General features: G+C 42.4%; 1 protein-coding gene across 1 annotated transcript in view; it reads left to right on the forward strand.

Annotated features, from left to right (window-relative positions):
* LOC115433831 (signal-induced proliferation-associated 1-like protein 2) overlaps positions 1 to 18,653 on the forward strand; it is a 120,587-nt gene that overhangs the window by 71,883 nt on the left and 30,051 nt on the right. Inside the window, exons 10-14 of the mRNA XM_030155373.1 lie at positions 5,275 to 5,529; positions 12,161 to 12,307; positions 13,278 to 13,378; positions 15,590 to 15,678; positions 16,966 to 17,327. Coding sequence (XP_030011233.1) covers positions 5,275 to 5,529; positions 12,161 to 12,307; positions 13,278 to 13,378; positions 15,590 to 15,678; positions 16,966 to 17,327 — 954 coding nt within the window. The remainder of the gene's footprint in view (positions 1 to 5,274; positions 5,530 to 12,160; positions 12,308 to 13,277; positions 13,379 to 15,589; positions 15,679 to 16,965; positions 17,328 to 18,653) is intronic.

The following is an 18,653-nucleotide window of genomic DNA, read 5'->3' on the forward strand; positions in this document are numbered from 1 at the left end:
TGTCTGATATCAGCTGGACCTACAGGGGTATTTATTTAGAGTGGAGGCAGGAAGTGGTTTTACCCCGAACACACAACCAGACACTTCTCCATCATCACCGTGCAGATCCTCAAACCACTTCAACTTCAGACCAATGAGAAGAAGACGAAACAGACCAGCAACAGAAGGAAAACACATAGAGCAGAGGACGGAGACCACGCAGGTCCAGGAGACACACGGGTCTGGGTCTGGGCCTGGGTCTGGGTCTGGGTCTGGGCCTGGGTCTGGGTCTGGGTCTGGGTCTGGGTCTGGGCCTGGGTCTGGGTCTGGGTCTGGGCCTGGGTCTGGGTCTGGGTCTGGGTCTGGGTCTAATAGATGAGACGTAAAACTATAAAGATCATCATCACATCACGTTTAATGAACAATGTCGAAGCAAAACTAAGAAAAACCAAAACCGGAGCCTGATCTCAATAAATGGTGTTTGATGTCACACTATACCTACACATTTTCGTCTTTTCGTGTGTTATTTTAACACCATTTGGTCGCATGTGAATTTTCACCAAGATCTCTGGTTCCCATAACCCTAACCCTCAGTGCGTGGTATTTGACGCAGCGTGAACATACACGCAGAAAGCTTATAATGCGTACAGATAACACGATAATTAAAAGTGGTGTTTATATTTATACAATTTCATGATATCATGTTGGAAACTGAATGTACAAATCAGAGACGCTCCAGGTGTTTCATCTCACCTTTAACCTCATTTTTGAATTTTTCTAAATATGAAATAAATGAGCAAGGCTATAGCTTCTAAAGTCACCCCAGATGTGTTTGTCTCGTTGTGTCCTCTGGGTTTTCGTCCCAGTTTGGCTTTGGTTTTGGGTTATTTTTATCTCATTTTCATCCAATATTTGCCTAGTTTTCCCCTTTTTGTAAAAATTTAAGCAAATCAAACCTGAATCACAAAATCAAACACGATAAATGTGTCGCTTTTCTTATAATTTTAATCTAATTTTTGTCTCATGTTCATGTCTGTTTCTATTTGTTTTCATCTCTTTTTCCTCTTTTACAAGTAAATTAGGGGGTAAAAAATCAAGAAATCAGGCTCGTGGTGGTTTTCTCTTTTTCTTCTTCCTTTTGCCTTTTTTTTCTCTTTTACGATAATTTAACCAAATAAGACCTGAATGACAGACCACAGATGTGTTTCTGTCTGTTACGCTCATCTTTTATAATAATACTAGGAGCTCTGTCGACACGGTTCTCCTTATGAACCCATTTCCCATGATGCCGTGCGTCCCGTCCCATTTGCCACCGTTGGTTCTCTGCTGATAATGAGCATCTCCCGTGACGTCCAAAGTGCCGTTGGTGACCTTTCCCTGAAGGTGTCGTCAGACTTGTCACCGTGGATTTTCATCTGGACTCAAGTTAAGCCGGATTTCTCACGTCCAAAGCTGACGCTGTGAAAGAGGAAGAGCTACAGCGGCATCGCAAACAGATCGCTTTAATCCTCCTCGTCTTCACAGGAACCCATGAAGGAATCTCTGAAAGGCTTTAGTGTCTTTGTGTGTCTTTTCTCTGTAAAGCACATTATTTAATGAAGCCGTTGGACAATGAACCGGCTGAGGTCACGACCCCCGAGGACATGGGAATGGATTAACACGTCACTCGACCTTTGACCTGGTCAGTAGAGGCCGAGGGCTGAGGTCCACGTGGAATTCACCAATAACCGCCGATGAGCTGAATGTGCAGTTCAGAGACGACCATCCGACAAAAACAAAGAGATTAGAATGTTTGAGGGGTCCGGTTTGAGTGACGGACCAAGGAACCAGATTTCACTCATTTTAAAGGATTTTTAAAACGGTCCCAGTGTCCCTGTATGTCAGCGTCTCTTCTATGTGGATCAGAACCAGTTGAATGTGTGAGGTTGTCAGGTTCTGTTTCTATGTTCCAGTCCTGTGGTCTGGATGCACATCAGTCTAACTATAGAAGTGGGCGGGACTTTGACTGGAGGAGAACTGAGCTCAGACTACGTTCAGACTTCAGACAAATGCGGCCCAAATCCGATTTATTTGCTCATATTTGACCTGTAGCCAATCTATAGAATAGAATCTTTGTTGTCACTGCACAATTAAAGAAACAAAATGAAACAAAAACTAAAAGAATACTCTTAGAAACTATAATTAAAAACAAAAAACACTCCAAACAAATCCTATTTTGTCAGTAAAACATGAATGACTAGATGATTCCCCCAATCTTTAACCAGTATTATGTAGTAATACCGTCCGAATGTGGCCCCTGACACCCCTGATTTATAACATTTTTAAAATTTGTTCCTCAAAACTGTGAACCAACTTTGTAGACATTGTCCCAAGGAAGATACAGATAAAATATGACATGAATCCGACCAGTAGTTTTGTCAGAATAGATATTTGAAGGAATCGCTAATGCCGCTGAACAAAGCGGTTAAATAAATAGATCAATAACAACGGAATAGATGTATTTAAACTCTTATATGTGGTCAGAACATTCAACACCAGAATAAACCTGATGGAAATTAAAATCAAACAACACAAAAAGCTGCTTTATATGATGAGAACATGAACAAACCAATGAAACCCTGAGGATGAGAATGATCAGCGTCACACAGATGAAAGTATTTGGTGATAAAAGTCTGCGTTTGTGAATAAAACCAGGATCAAAAGTCAAATCCAACCTGTCACTGGTTGTGATGGTGTTGATAAATTTCCACTTGACGTGGTGTGTTGTCACGCTGTTCTCTGGGTTCAGTCTGTTCTATGACTAATGATGTGTGTCAACCTGGCATCAGCACATACACGCACTTAATCAAGGTAATGAACGGGTCCGCGGAACCCAGCCAACAGCAGCAGCAGCAGCAGCAGCAGCCGGAGGATTTAACGCTCTGTTAGCAGCGCTTTATGTGACACCAACACAGACCTGATGGACACACCGAGCACCAGAGTGTCCTGAAATCACCCATTCATCTGTCAACAGCCTTTTATTATCCTCCATGTTATCAGTCACATCACATTCAACTCACACTTAAGCCAGAAAACTGCTAAAATGAACACGCTTTAAATTGACTAAAACAGATAATAGTCACAGAATAATATAGGTCATCCTGTTATTGGACAAAAGAAATGTTGTATAGATGGACAAACACGTCAAGATTCATTAAAAATACAAATATCACACATATTGTCATTAAACATACACACAATGAAATTCTTAAAAAATAATAATAGTAAGACAACAGACCATAAAACAGACACAAAATCTTAAAAATACATAAAAGATCTTAGAGAGATACCTAAAATATCGAAGAACATACCTAAAAGATCCTAAAAAATACCCAAAATATCTAAGAAAATGCCTAAAATATCTAAGAAAATACTCAAAATATCTAAGAAGATACCTAAATGATTCTAAAAATACCCAAAATATCTAAGAAAATACCTAAAAGATCCTAAAAAAATACCTAAAATATCTAAGAAAATACCCAAAAATATCTAAGAAAATACCTAAAATATGTTAAAATTCTTAAACTACAAAAACAAAACAACTGGACAACCCACTAAATATGTATATGAATAATAATCATCAAAAATGTGTCCAGAAGATGAATAATAATAACGTATAATGTAACATGTTGAACATGAAAACAGAAACTCTATAAAGTTGTATCAGTTTAAACCATTTATGAAATGGTTTATATTTGATTTTTAATAATTTTTTACTTTTTTCAGTGAGATTTTCAGCATGAGTGTGTTCATTTTTTGCGATTATTGTGACTTTCGTTGGAGTCATTTATTTTAAAGGTTTTACTAAATATAAAGGAGCAAAAAAAAGCAACAAAAATACTGTAAAGTGAAAACATCACATAAACCCACGAACACTCCTGTTTGCAGCAGATCTTGATTTCATCCTTTCAGTTTTCCCAGTTTTCCTCCAGATCCGACCCCCAGCGCCCCCCCCCCCCGTATTCTAGTCCAGTGATGCGTGGCATACTGTACAGAACATACAGATGCTGAATAATTGATGTAAACAGGAAACGTGAAGTGTGTAGAGCAGCCGTGGACCTTCCATCACTCAGGAGGGGGTGGGGGGGCAGTTAGATCTGTGACATCCTCCGTGGGGGGGCGGGGGGGGGGGGGGGGCGGCAGTAAACGTCCCATCAGCCCCCAGCCCGGTTTGATGAAAGGGTCTCTGCAATCAGCCGACCCATGCTGCTCAGACCACACCACATTCCACCAGATCCAGGGGTGGTGGTGGTGGTGGGGGGGTCATTAGGGTGGACCACAGCTGCTCTTTAACCCCCCCCACCCCCCAAACACCTACACTCTGAAGACTGCATGAAACGGCAGCAAAATAGTGTCAGATTCAGAGGTTTGGAGATGGAGGCTCAAACCCCCACCCACCCACCAACTACCACCCCCACCCCCCATCTGGATGCGAGGGCTGGTGCATGTGTCGACCTGTTCCAGATCCTGAACGTCTCCAAATGCCTCCAGCGCAAACTCCACAGCAACCACAGTTTGAGTCCAAACACAGAGCTGCTGTTCAGGTTCAACTGTAACCAAACACCGACTCAGCCCAGAACATGTGACACAGCGGAGGTTAAAGGTCAACGCACTTTAGTACCGGGCACTGCACTGAACACCACCTAGCATCAGCATTAGCATTAGCATTAGCGCACTGGGAGCTTCATCTTCATCAGTGCCTCAGTCAAGGACACTAGGAAGACAATTAACCCTCAGGGGGAGAAGGGGGAGGGGGTTTGACAGTCGAGGTAGAGGGTTTGATTCCACACTGCCCTAAATTAATACATAATAATAATAATTATCTATATATTGTCAATGTAATCCTAAATAATGGGATGACCTTTTCTCTTATTTGGTTTGTATTGTTTTATTTATAGTTCTGTTTTTATGATCGACTGTTTCAGCAGTGGTTGTTTTATAAAGTGCTAATAATAAATTTATAAAGTGCTTTATAAATAATGTTGAGTTGTGTATTTAATGAAACAGGTCAAAGTGCCATAAACATGTTCACATACGTCTGTCGATCATTATTCATGTCTTTACAGTTTAAAGGATGATGTTGGTTCGAAGTGAAGAAACCAGATGTAAACAGGTTAAGTAAATATAGAAGACAGAACCTGGGCTGGGACTGGAGCCAGTACCAAGTCCTGGTCCTTGTCTAGGTTCCAGTCCTGGTCCTGGTCTAGGTCCTGGTCCCGGTACTGGTCCTGACCCGTGTCCCTCCTGTCCTTCCAGGGGCTGTTCGGAGCTCTACCGTATCCCCATGGTGGAGTATAAGGTGGACAGCGAAGGGACGCCGTGCGAGTACAAGACGCCGTTCAGGAGGAACACCACGTGGCACCGGGTTCCCACTGCCGCCGCCCCGCCCCTGTCCCGGGGTTCGCCCACCCAGGGTCCGGACCGCCTCCAGTGTCAGCAGATCCTCCAGCAGCACCAGGCCAACATCCCCCGCAGCACCTCCTTCGACCGCAAACTGCCTGACGGCTCCAGGTCAGTACCCGAACTTTTTATGACCAGGAGTTCAGTTCCCGGGTCAAACAAATCCTGCTAATGTGTGTAGTTTGATCCGTTCACCACTAGGGGTCAGTGAACATCACAAACAGAACCTTTTCTACACATTTCTGTTCAGGTCTTCATGTTGATCCTCATGTAAACATGTGTGACATCCCTTTGTTATCTGTAGAATCTACATCTGCTTCAGTTTCGTCATCATCTCCACTTTAGTTCATTGTGTTTCAGTTTAAAGGTTTCATTATTTAAGAAGCAAAAGCCAAATGTTTCAGCTTCACTTTCAGGGAGAGTCGAACGAAGCAGGAAATAAACTGGATGAGTTGATGTTTTTTCCACTTTTGGAAAACGTCACATAAACATAGCGAATTAAACAAACCAGAGACTTTTATCAAACGGATCAAACCCATCTCCTGGGTTCTGACTCCTGGAGGATCATCCCCCACGTCCCCCTCCTCTTCCTCCTTCCCCTCCTCTTCTTCCTCTTCCCCCTCCTCTTCCTCCTTCTCCCTCCTCTTCCTCCCCCGTCTCCCTCCTCTTCCTCGGTGGTGGTGGTCGATCTCCTCTCCTGCTCCTCTCTGCTGAAACACACCTCACCTCATTTCAGCCAGTTAGAACAGAGACAGAGAGCCCCGCCCCCATACCGGCGTGGGGGGCGGAGACACTGATCCACAGCCCATCAGTAGATCAGCTCATGTGTCAGTGTCACATTTCCTGTAAATTCAATGAAACGTAGCTGATATAAAACAAAGTGAAGATCATGTTCCACTAAACTGAACTAGATCCAGACAAATCCAATAGTTTCTATATAAACGGGTCACGTGTGTGCAATGTTTACGGGATCATGTGACATCTGCAACGTACACTGAAGAAAACCAGACTGACACACGACAAACAGGAAACTGCACATGGATTTGACGTTAACGTGTCCTCGACTGAAGACGTAGAAGACATTTATTAAAGAAGATAATGTGGTTTCATTTCTATGAGGTTATGTATGGACTCTTACATCACAGAGGGTCTGATCTGTCACATGTTCTTCTATAGGAAACTGTGGACGTGTAGGAAGAAGTTAGAGTTGAACCCATAGAATCATCATCTAACACGACATCAAATATGGACATCGGTGGTTTTGAAACCGGTCCTAAAAACAGGACAGAGGAGGTAAAAATTCGAACCAGATGTAGACGAATGTTATGAAGCAGGTTTGGAAGCACTTTGGGTAGAATTTAAAAATAAATATTCACTGAGATAAAATAGAAACTATTATTCAGATAAAACACATTTTTATTTGACACTCATACAAAGATCTGCATGTAACACGGTCAAAAGGACACAAAAGTTACACTCTACTATTTTTTGAATATCTCTTTGTTCTCTCACAGGTGCATTTTGGGAATCGTAGTAAATATTCAAGGCATAGTGTTTCACAAAAATGGCTGCTGTTGGAAAATCATTCACGATTTATTAGTATTTAAATGTTCAAGTTCTGTATGTAACACTAGTGGACACAATGGGTTCCACACCAAACCTGGAATGAGACTGAGATGGATGACAAACCCTACATGTGTGGATTAGAAAAACCACCAGGATCGACACATTGAACACAGTGTCTTTATTTAGAGTCTATAGAAGAACATTTACACACATGTTTACACATCTAATGCACTGACACCGAGGGAGATTTAATGTTCATATTTGGGTCCTATTTTTGGACCAAATATTTCATTAAATATTCATTAATTATGGGATGGATCAGAGCAAGAGGATAATTTTTTTTGCATTTCTCTGAGGTCATCATTAGGTCCATCCTGGGGGTAAATATGTCTGCATTTACCTTTTATTATTGGGTCTAAAAAGATGGAAAAGTGACAGATACTAAAATAAACCCAGTTTCATAGAAGCACCCATTTATAATAGAAAACTAAATATAAAAGTCCATTTTCAGGTCTGCATCTAAACCAAAGTGTAAAAAGGTAGAATAACACCTGGATGTGTTTTTGAAAACAGACAATGCACAGAAGCAGATTCAGACACAATGAAACAAACGGAAATGGCGTCTTCCGTTAGACTCAGACTGAAGTAACAGATGAAATAACAGATGGTTTTCTGTCGTTTATCCTCAAACACTGAAGTGTCGTCCACATCTGACCCTCCGTTAAACCGCAGCCTGGACGTATGAGAACACCTGAGCAGGACAGAGGACACGGCTCAAACACTGGGTTGAAGTCAGACGACCAGGAGTCCACAGAGTTGAAGCCCACGTCCAGGGACCAGGAGGAGCAGCTGGTTCACATTAAAGAGCTGAACCCGACAGGAAATGGACCCGTCCGGACCGGGCGGCGCTGATGTGGACCACGAAGCCACTGACAGATTCCCACGGAGGAAAACGAAACCTGAGGACAGACAACGACTCAGATCCATGTTCAAACCCTGCAGCAGATGGTCCAAACTGAGGGTCTGGGTCCAAAACGGGTCACAGCTGCTTTTACCGGGTCCAGAAAAATACAGGACGAGGAGAAGGAGTGAACAAACCAAAGGATGGAGAAGACACTGATGAAAGTGTTGTGTTTGTCAGTGTTAGAGGTGATGGTTTCACACATGGGATGGAGTTTAACATTCAGGTTTAGAGACGTTACATCAGGGATGGATCACTCATTTTAGATCAGGTTCCACATTCTGCCCCGTATGAGCTCCAGTAAAATAACAGAATAAATAAATACATGTTCTCTTTTAGCACAAAAAAATAAAATTACGCGATGAAAACATTTATATTCACAAACTGTCCTTTCACAAAAAATATGAATAACATGAATAACTTGAAATTTGTGAAGGAAAATCAGTGTAACTGTACCAATATTCAGGTTCAGTTTATCATTTATACGTGTTCATTGTAACGTACAGATACAGTGGATCTACAAATACACACAACGGTTAATAGACTGAATATTGGTACAAATACACTGATTTACATTAAAACAATTCAGGTTCACATTTTTTGGGAGGATAGTTTGTAAATATAAAAATGTTCATGTAATTTTACTTTTTTTACACGAAAACAAAGAGAAACATTGGTCTTTGTCATTTATAGTTTCTTCTGTTCTTATTTGACTGGTTCTGATCCATTTTAGATCAAATTGGTCTGAATGTGGAACCTGAACTAACAGGATTTTAACATCATTGATTGTTAGTATCTTCAGTGTAATTTTGGCATTTTAATAAATTCATCCCTGGACCAGATTGGACCCTTCAGGGGCCGGTTTTGGCCCACAGGCCGTATGTTTGACCCCCCTGAACTACATCATCTGTTTTTGGGGTTTGAACGGAAAATGTTGGATCGTGATCTGAACAGGATCATCCTGTGGCTGGGATAAAAGCAGATGTTGACATCGATACTGAACACCGACACAACCTCAGCCTTATTTCATCATCATCATCATCATGTGGAGAAACCTTCATCTGGTCCTGGACAAGGTCTGCATGTGGACCCGTCAGACCTGGGTCATTCCAGTCCCATCCAGACCACACCCAGGACAGTGTTTAGTACTTTTTATCATCGTGACCCAGACGAAGCAAACAGGAACCTGCAGGAGTCCAGTCCAGATGCAGAACCCATTTCAGGGATGTGGGGCCGGGTCCTTTAGATCCTGGATCCATCCGGTCTTTGTGTGTTTTCTTGGATTTTTTATATTTACTTCTTGGATTTTTTTTTCGCCACTTATGGGTAATGAACCAAATATGGTAACTTCATTAACCTTGATTTTCTATATAGTAAAATATTGTTGAAAATTTTCACAGAAGTATAATACAGTCTTGTTCTGTCCTCCAATAACACACTGAGGTGGAATTAATGCATTTCAGAGTATTTCTAGGAGTGAACTGTAAAGGGTTAAACCCCGAGCGTCTCCGTCTCATCTGTTTTTCTGTCGGAGAACACGGAGTCTTTTTTCATTTACACGTTTTCCTCGGAGCTGATGAGCTGAGGCTGTTTTATTCCCCAGAGACAAAGACAAGGAAATGTCACGGCTGCATCTGAGAGGAAAAAAAACCCAAAACACTGTTCAAATCCAGTGTATTTAAGTACCTCAGCACTGGGGTATGTGTTAACAGGACTATCTGTCATTGGTGGGTTTTGTTTTGATGCATCTGAGCTGAATTATGGTTTATTTTTACTTTGCATCGTTGTGCGTTTTCACAACATTAAGACAAAAACACGAGTGAATCCATCTGTGAATATTATGAGAAAAACACAAAAGGACGCAGGGATAAACTGACAGTAACAATGAAATGAAATGAAAAGTATGAAATAAAATGAGAACTAGAAGCACTCGGCAGCAGACCTCCGCCAAGGCTGATCAGTGGCCCCCCCCGTGGGCCCCCCCACCCCCGATCACCACCAAAATTTAATCATTTCTTCCTTATCCCATTTCCAACAAACCCTGAAAATTTCGTCCAAATCTGTCCATAACTTTTTCAGTTATGTTGCACACTAACGGACAGACAAACAAACAAACAGACAGACAGACAAACAAACAAACCCTGGCAAAAACATAACCTCCTTGGCGGAGGTAATAAAAACGACTAACAGACCCCCTGGTTTCTGCTCCGTGTGTTTTCATTGGATCAATAATAATCGGTCAATAACGGATCAGTGAACATCACACGAGTCTGAACCACAGCAGCGGACTCAGGGTTGAACCAGTCCATAATAATAAAGCCTCATCCAATGACTGTGGGTGACGCTGACTGTCTGTTTCAGGTTTAATACTCCATTACTGTCATCATCTTCATCCACATTCAGTCACTTATACATATTTGTTCATTTATGGCTCTGGTCGTAGATGTTCAGTTCAGGTTCAGAGGCTGTGAAACTGACTTTTGACTTCATCAAATGGGTTTTAATCCACTACAGGTTGACTCTTCAGGTTTGTGTCCTGATCATATGGATGAAAATGGGAACACAACTGGGTGTTTACGGTTTAACCCTTAAAGACCCAAACGTCCACCTTTAACCCTTAAAGACCCAAACGTCCACCTTTAACCCTTAAAGACCCAAACGTCCACCTTTAACCCTGAAAGACCCAAACGTCCACCTTTAACCCTTAAAGACCCAAACGTCCACCTTTAACCCTTAAAGACCCAAACGTCCACCTTTAATCCTTAAAGACCCAAACGTCCACCTTTAACCCTTAAAGACCCAAATGTCCACCTTTAATCCTTAAAGACCCAAACGTCCACCTTTAACCCTTAAAGACCCAAACGTCCACCTTTAACCCTGAAAGACCCAAACATCCACCTTTAACTCTTACAGACCCAAACATCCACCTTTAATTTCTTAAAAACCCAAACATCCACCTTTAACCCTTAAAGACCCAAACGTCCGCCTTTAACCCTTAAAGACCCAAATGTCCGCCTTTAACTCTTAAAGACCCAAACGTCCTCCTTTAACTTAAACCATCTACTGATCTAAACTGTTTAATTCCTGTTGATCCACTAATCCTTTCAGTCCATGTCAGTAATTGGTGTAAAATACAGTTCTTCATCTTTTCATGGTCATCAGATATGACCATATTTGGACATTCAGAGGCTCCGTAGTTACCGTGGAAACACTGTCATCTTCTACATCACAGGTGTCAAACATGCAGCCTGGGGGCCAAATCCGGCGCGCCAAAGGGTCCAGTCCGGCCCTGGGGATGAATTTGTGAAATGCAAAAATTACACTAAAATATGAACAATCCTTTTAGTTCAGGTTCCACATTCAGACCAGTTCAATCTCAAGTGGGTCAAACCAGTAAAGTACTATCATAATAACATAGAAATAATGACAACTCCAAATTTTTGTCTTTGTAAATATAAATGTTTTCATGTATTTACACTAAAACAAAGTATAATTTTGCAAAAAAAAAAATGTGAATAACCTGAAATGTCTTAAGGGAAGTAAGTACAACTTTATCAATATTCTGTCTGTTATTATAAAGTTTTGTGTGTTTGTAGATCCACTGTGATCTGTAAGTTATTATGTACATGTGGAAATGAGAAACTGAGGCAGAATATGGTTAAAATTATGCTTATTTTTTTAGTTTGTTCATGTTATTCACATTTTTTGAAAGGATAATTTGTAGATGTAAACCTTTTCTTAATGTAAATTAACTTTTTTCACTCTAAAACATACAGAAAAGTTTGGAGTTGACATTATTTCTGTATTATTATGTTATTATTTTACTGCTCCGGCCCACTGCAGATCAAATTCAGCTGAATGTGGCCCCTTGAACTAAAATGAGTTTGACACCCCTGTTCTACAGCATTGATTCCCCAGTAAAACCCATGGAGTTGGATCAGTGACAGTTGATGAACACATGAGCATGAGACGTGAACATGGAACCTGATGAAAGTGGACATTCATGAATCCAGAGATGAGATGAGTGTAGAACCTGTAAACGACACTGTTGAACAGACAGACTGTTGTTCTGTCTCATGTTGTTCTGTTGTTGGTTTTGTGTTTCTGCAGTTAAATCCTGATCTGGTCCATGTCTCCATGTCTCTGACCTGATGCAGCAGCTGTTCATCTGATCAGCTCAGGTTTAATCCTCTGTGGTCTTTATTCCGTCTTCAGGATGATCCAGGACCTGGAAAACCCCCAGGTCACGTCCTGTAACAAAGGAGACCAGCACTACCGGAGCTCCCCCAGTAACCAGTCCTCATCCAGCGATCCGGGTCCATGTGGCAGCAGCACCTGGTCCCAGCAGCCTGGATACGACGGGTATGACCCCCCAGGGACTTAGACTACGTTCAGACTGCAGGTTTTAATGCACAAGTCGGTATTTTTGGGTGAAGTCTGATTTTTTTGTGTGTTGGTTCATACTTTGCATGAAATGCGACATCTATCAGTTTTGAGTCTGAACTGAATGTGACCCTGAAGTGACCCACATGCACTAAACAGGTCCTGATGGAATACGAGACCACGCAGACACACACTGTGTTTACAGAAGTAACACTCCTGGGACGCAGAACTCGGACGTTTGTCGCATTTCAGTGACGCAAAGGTCGGATAAATGCGACCTGGACGTTCAGACTGAAGTCACATTGAAAATATCAGATATGTATCAGATTTAGGACCACATATGAAAGTGGTCTGGGTCAGATTTAGGACCACATATGAAAGTGGTCTGGGTCAGATTTAGGACCACATATGAAAGTGGTCTGGGTCAGATTTAGAACCACATATGAAAGTGGTCTGGATCAGATTTAGAACCACATATGAAAGTGGTCTGGGTCAGATTTAGGACCACATATGAAAGTGGTCTGGGTCAGATTTAGAACCACATATGAAAGTGGTCTGGGTCAGATTTAGGATCACATATGAAAGTGGTCTGGGTCAGATTTAGGACCATATATGAAAGTGGTCTGGGTCAGATTTAGAACCACATATGAAAGTGGTCTGGGTCAGATTTAGGACCACATATGAAAGTGGTCTGGGTCAGACTTAGGACCATATATGAAAGTGGTCTGGGTCAGACTTAGGACCATATATGAAAGTGGTCTGGGTCAGATTAGTGCTGCTCAGACTGTCTTTAACAGATCAGATCCAGGTCACATATGGACCACATTTACCTACAGTCTGAACGGAGCCGTAGACGTAGTTTGATCTAAAACAGGACGCAGCGTTTTCACTGTAAAACACAGATTATATGTAGACGTAATGAAAGGATGGTGTGTCCTTCTGTGTACAGATGTCCGTCTCCGATCCTCCATGAGCGTTCGGGGGACATCCCTGTAGACGGAGACCTGCACCGAGACCGGGAGCCGACCCTGGAGAGGACCAGGTCTGCAGGTCAGTCCACCAGACCCTCATTACACCTGGATGTTCTGCAGGGTTAAAGGTTCCATGTGTTCTGGGTCTGAGGGTCCACATCACTTCAGCTCCATTTGACCCTCAGACACCAGCAGTGACTCAATGAAAACTGTCATTTGAACCCTTTAATTCTGTCAGATCTCACATTTATCCACTTATTGTGGTCATATGACAGCATCCAGACTTTTTGCGAGGGGCTTCATTCTGTAACTCAGGAGGTCACAGGCTGGGGCGCCGATAAGGGGGGGGGGGGTTAAAGTTGACAAATCCATGGGGCCCAGCATTTATGGGGGTCCCATAGAGCAGTGTGGGGGTCCACTGGATACAGGCTAGAAGGTGTGAAAATTCTGTGTAAGATCCGCTGTTTAATAGACAGGAATAGAACTCTGCTTCGTTTCGTGCTAGCGCAAGTGATGGTATCCATGGCCTACCCCCCCACCTACATGCCCCCTCCTGTCAAATTCTTGTGTAATTTATATATTTACATATTTATGATTTTCTTCCCCCTTTTTATTTTCTTTTTTTTATTGTCTATCTATTTATTTATTATTCAGTTTAATTTATTTATCTTTTATCTCTCTTATCTAACTTTTTGAATTTATGGCAGCGCTCGTTCGTTTGGGGTGGAATTTTCTTTTTTGTATGTTTTGTCATCCGTTGCTCTTTTTATTATTCATGTTCATAAAGTCTGAAAAAACAATAAAAGATTATTTAAAAAAACTCAGATCTCAGGCTGTTGTGAACATGATAAACATCAGTCAAAAAATGACTTTATAAACTTCCCATCTTTCTTTACTATTATTTACAGGATTTATCAGTAAATTCACTCATTCAAAGCAAATGTAAAACTGATTCTGACAAGAGAACAAAGCAGAAACAGCTGAAAACGTGGATGTGGTGGTTGTGAAAAACCTGGAGATATGAGGAAATTATGTAATTTCAGCCAAAAATGTGGAAAAGTCAGAGGAATTTTCAGGGATGCAAACTCCTTTTTAAAGTCATAAGTCATAGATTTTTCCACATTCTGGTCCTAAAATCCACCATAAATCCAGGTTTTGAAGCTGATATTTGAAAAACCGTTTTCCTGCAGCTCTTGAACGTCCTGTCCTTTTTTCACATCTGAGGAGTTCACGTCTCTAAAGTTTATCTGAACTTTTGTCACATATAGACATATTAGAAACAGATTTGAGGAGATTTGGCTGTTTTTTTTCTTGCTAATTGAGTAAAACACTCCTTTTTATTACATCTTTTATTTTTTTCTAAGTCTTTTAGTATTTGAATATGAAAATAAGACAATAGAGACTGAAACGCTTGTTATTTAGGTTTTTTTTTTATATATATACAGTTATTAATTGAAGTCCACTGGTGTTCAGTGGAAACACATTACTAATCTGTGAATGTGTTGGAGGCTGGGTTTGGATGTTAAGGCTTCTTCTTCTTCTTCTTCTTCTTCTTCTTCTTCTTCTTCTTCTTCTTCTTCTTCTTCTTCTTCGTCTTCGTCTTCTTCTTCGTTTTCGTCATCTTCGTCTTCTTTTTCTTCGTCTTTTTCTTCTTCTTCATTGTCTTCTTCGTCTTTGTCATCTTCATCTTCTTCGTGTTCTTCTTCGTCGTCTTCTTCTTTATCTTCTTCTTTGTCGTCTTCATCTTCTTTTTCTTCTTGTCGTCTTCATCTTCTTTTTCTTCTTCGCATCTTCATCTTCTTTTTCTTCTTCGTCTTCTTCATCTTCGTCTTTTCTTTTTTCTTCTTCGTCTTTTTCTTTGTTGTCTTCTTCGTCTTCTTCTTTGTCATCTTCTTCATCTTTTTCGTCGTCTTCATCTTCGTCTTCTTTTTCTTCTTCGTCTTCTTCGTCTTCATCTTCTTCCTCTTCTTCGTCTTCTTTTTCTTCTTCGTCATCGTCTTCTTCTTCTTTGTCGTCTTCGTCATCTTCGTCTTCTTCTTCCTCATCTTCATCTTCTTCATCTTGTTTGTCTTCGTCTTCTTTTTCTTCTTCGTCGTCTTCTTTGTCTTCTTCATCTTCGTCGTCTTCATCTTCTTCGTCTTCTTCGTCTTCATCTTCGTCTTCTTCATCGTCTTCTTCATCTTCATCTTTTTCTTCTTCTTCGTCTTCTTCATTGTCATCTTCTTTTTCTTCTTCTTCTTCATCTTCTTCTGTTTTAATAAACTGTTGTGTGCTGTTTGTTCATCCTCAGAGGCCAAATGGCACATCCCTTCCACTAAGATCCTGAACCCGCTGAAGCAGAGGGACGGAGGGAAGGACTCGCCCAATAAACTGTCCAGGGTAAATGTCCACTCACACACTAAAACATCTCCACATCCCAGCGTCCTCCCCCTCCTCCTCCCGCTCCTCCTCATCCCACCGGCTTCATCTCATCATCCCACACATTTCTAGGACACATTTTCCTAGAAGGTTGAATATATTAAGAGTCCTTTTTCTGGTTGGTGTCTTTTTCTTGTCTGCTTGGACGGGGTGTGTCCCCTGACGCTCATGTCCTCCCGCCTCATTCAGAAGGTTTTCAGCCCGTGTGGTGTTAACTCAGGCCAGAGGGGGAAAATGTAAAGCACTGTCTGGGGCTCAGAGCGTCGGTACGACCCATAATCCACAGGGCTCAGATTAACGTCCTGCATTAGATTCAGATTTCAGCCTCATTTTCAGTTTTGTGGCATCGGTGGTGGATTAAGGTTATTCCATCCTCCACCAGAACACAGAAATGAGATGGTTTTCTCCAGGTGAAAACAACGACAACACAGTTCATTTTGTCCATTGCATTTCATACGCCATGAGAAAACTCAAGTACAGAACCTCCTGCAAAGTCTTGGGCCCAATTCACTCCTTGGCCCTCCCCCTTGCCCCTACCCCCTTGGCACTCTCCCCTTGGCTCCTCATCCTTGGCCCTCCCCCTTGTGCCTCACCCTTGGCCCTGTCCTTTGCCCCTTCCCCCTGGCCCCCCCCTTGGCCTTGTCCCTTGGCCCTCCCCCTTGGCCAAATAATTAAGTTGTTTCTGAAGAAAATCCGTACATTTGTGTGTTTCTTTCGTCACTGCTGGTCTTTTTTGTTGTGTTTACCTCCATCTGACCGATGAGTTCGAACTGAATTATGGGAGATTCTCGTAACCCTCCAGTTGTAGTGTAAGTCCTGAGGACAGAATGTCCTCTTTCTTTCCTCTGAGCCCTGAACAGAGAACATGTTGTCCTGTTCATCAGAGGACGGAAGAACCTTAATGTGTCCTCATTAGAGAAAATGTCAAGGATTTTAGTAATTAACACTAATATCACATGATTTGGATTATTTTACCAAATGTCTGTGCAAAGTTTGGAAAATCCACCTGTAGATGTGTGCATAATGTTGTGATGTTCTGCTCATGGGGTGTGACCTTCATCCATCCTGGAGGTCGTCAGTGACGCAGTTGAACCTATTAATGATGAAACCCTGACGGCTCTGAGATCCGCTCCATTTTGTCATTGAACCCGTGAACATGTGATGAACTGATGGTGTTTCTATGTCTGATCTGTATGTACGTGGTCTGATCTCACTGTCTGGTATCTGCCCCACCCCCCACCCCCCCAGACTGATAAGAACTCCAGCCACTCCAGCAGTAACACCCTGTCCAGTAATGCCTCCAGCAACAGCGACGACAAACACTTCGGCTCTGGTGACCTGATGGACCCTGAGATGCTGGGCCTCACCTACATCAAGGGGGCGTCGACGGACAGCGGCATTGACACCAACCCCTGTGTGGCGCCGGGGGCCCGGGTGCTGCTGCAGGGCCGGGGGGCGGAGCAAGGTCACCCCTGGGCGTCGGAGGATGGGGCGTCAGAGGACGACCACGGGAAGCTGTACCTGCCGCAGGGCTACGCCGCCGCCGTGATGTCGGGTCACGTGACGGAGGGAAGCATCGGAGACCTCAGCGAGATCTCCTCACATTCCAGGTAAGGTGGGCGTAGTCACCAGGTGTCTCTGAGGGTCACCTGATCTGTGGTTCAGGGTGTGGTTTAGAGCAGTGGTCCCCAACCTTTTTTGTACTACGGACCGGTTTCATGCATGAAAATTTTCCGTGGACCGGGTAGAGGTGAGGGGGTTCCAATAACAAAAACCTTTGTCAGTTCAGAGCATGTGATCTGAAACACTTCCACTGTATATCAGGCAATTCCACTGATTCTACAGTAGAATATCAACTCACCCAAATGCAGAACCAGTGGAACCCTGGACTGGTTTCCCTGTAACTAGATGGTCCCATCTGGGGCTGATGGGAGACACACAGTCCAGGTGTGTTCCATAGATCCAGTCTACTACTTGGTAACTGTCATCGCAGAAAACCCAGACACACAAAGATATGAGGTTGGAAACGGAAGAAGGACTTTCAGGGCTTTTGTGGCAATATCTGCATATTCTGCTTTGACTTGAATCCAGAATGCTCAGAGGTTTGAAGTTGTCTTAAACATGGATTGATGTGCTGGAGCAGTTTGGAGGCGCTTGTGTGTCACCTGTTGGAATGAACCTGTAACTGAGGCAGGAATCCTGAGATTTCCTTCTAAATGCAGCTTTCAGTTTGCAGGCAGTCTGTGACCCTTCTGCAGCCTCATCGTTTCCTCGTCTCCTCCTGAAAAACTTCTCTGGTGAATTTAGTTTTTGGCTCATTTCTTTAGCTTGTGTTTCTACTGATTCATGAAATGGCACCAGAGTCTAGCGGTTGTGAGGCGAGGGCAGAAATGGTCGCTTTTCAAAATAAAATATCCGCAAGTCTAATGGAAAAAATTGCTTTAACATTAACTACAATTTTTTTTTTTTTTTGTGTGACCTGGTACCAAATGATTCACAGACCGGTACCGGTCCAGGCACCAGGGGTTGGGGACCACTGGTTTAGAGCAACGTCGCCTAAAGGATCATAAACCTGGTTTAGTGTCAGACCAGGTTTAGATTCTAGTTTAAAGCTCAGAAATATGGAGAAACACATGAAATGTTTATTCTGTACTTTAATGAATAATTTGTGTTTAATGTCATGACCAGAAAAACTCTCAGTAACATATGAATGAAAAAGTACAAACAGTGAATATTCAGGAACAGAACGTGTGAAGGTGAAGGACAGTTGGACTGGATTCATGCCTGAAACCCACCGATGTCTGGATGTTTAACACAGTTTAAAGACAAATAATCTGGTCTGGGTTTGACCCTGATCCAACGGCACTGGGGTCACTGTGATGTCACCACAGGGTCACTTTGATGTCACCACAGGGTCACTTTGATGTCACCACAGG

The sequence above is a fragment of the Sphaeramia orbicularis genome, chromosome 15 (genome assembly GCF_902148855.1).
Source record: "Sphaeramia orbicularis chromosome 15, fSphaOr1.1, whole genome shotgun sequence".
Lineage (NCBI taxonomy): Eukaryota > Metazoa > Chordata > Actinopteri > Kurtiformes > Apogonidae > Sphaeramia > Sphaeramia orbicularis.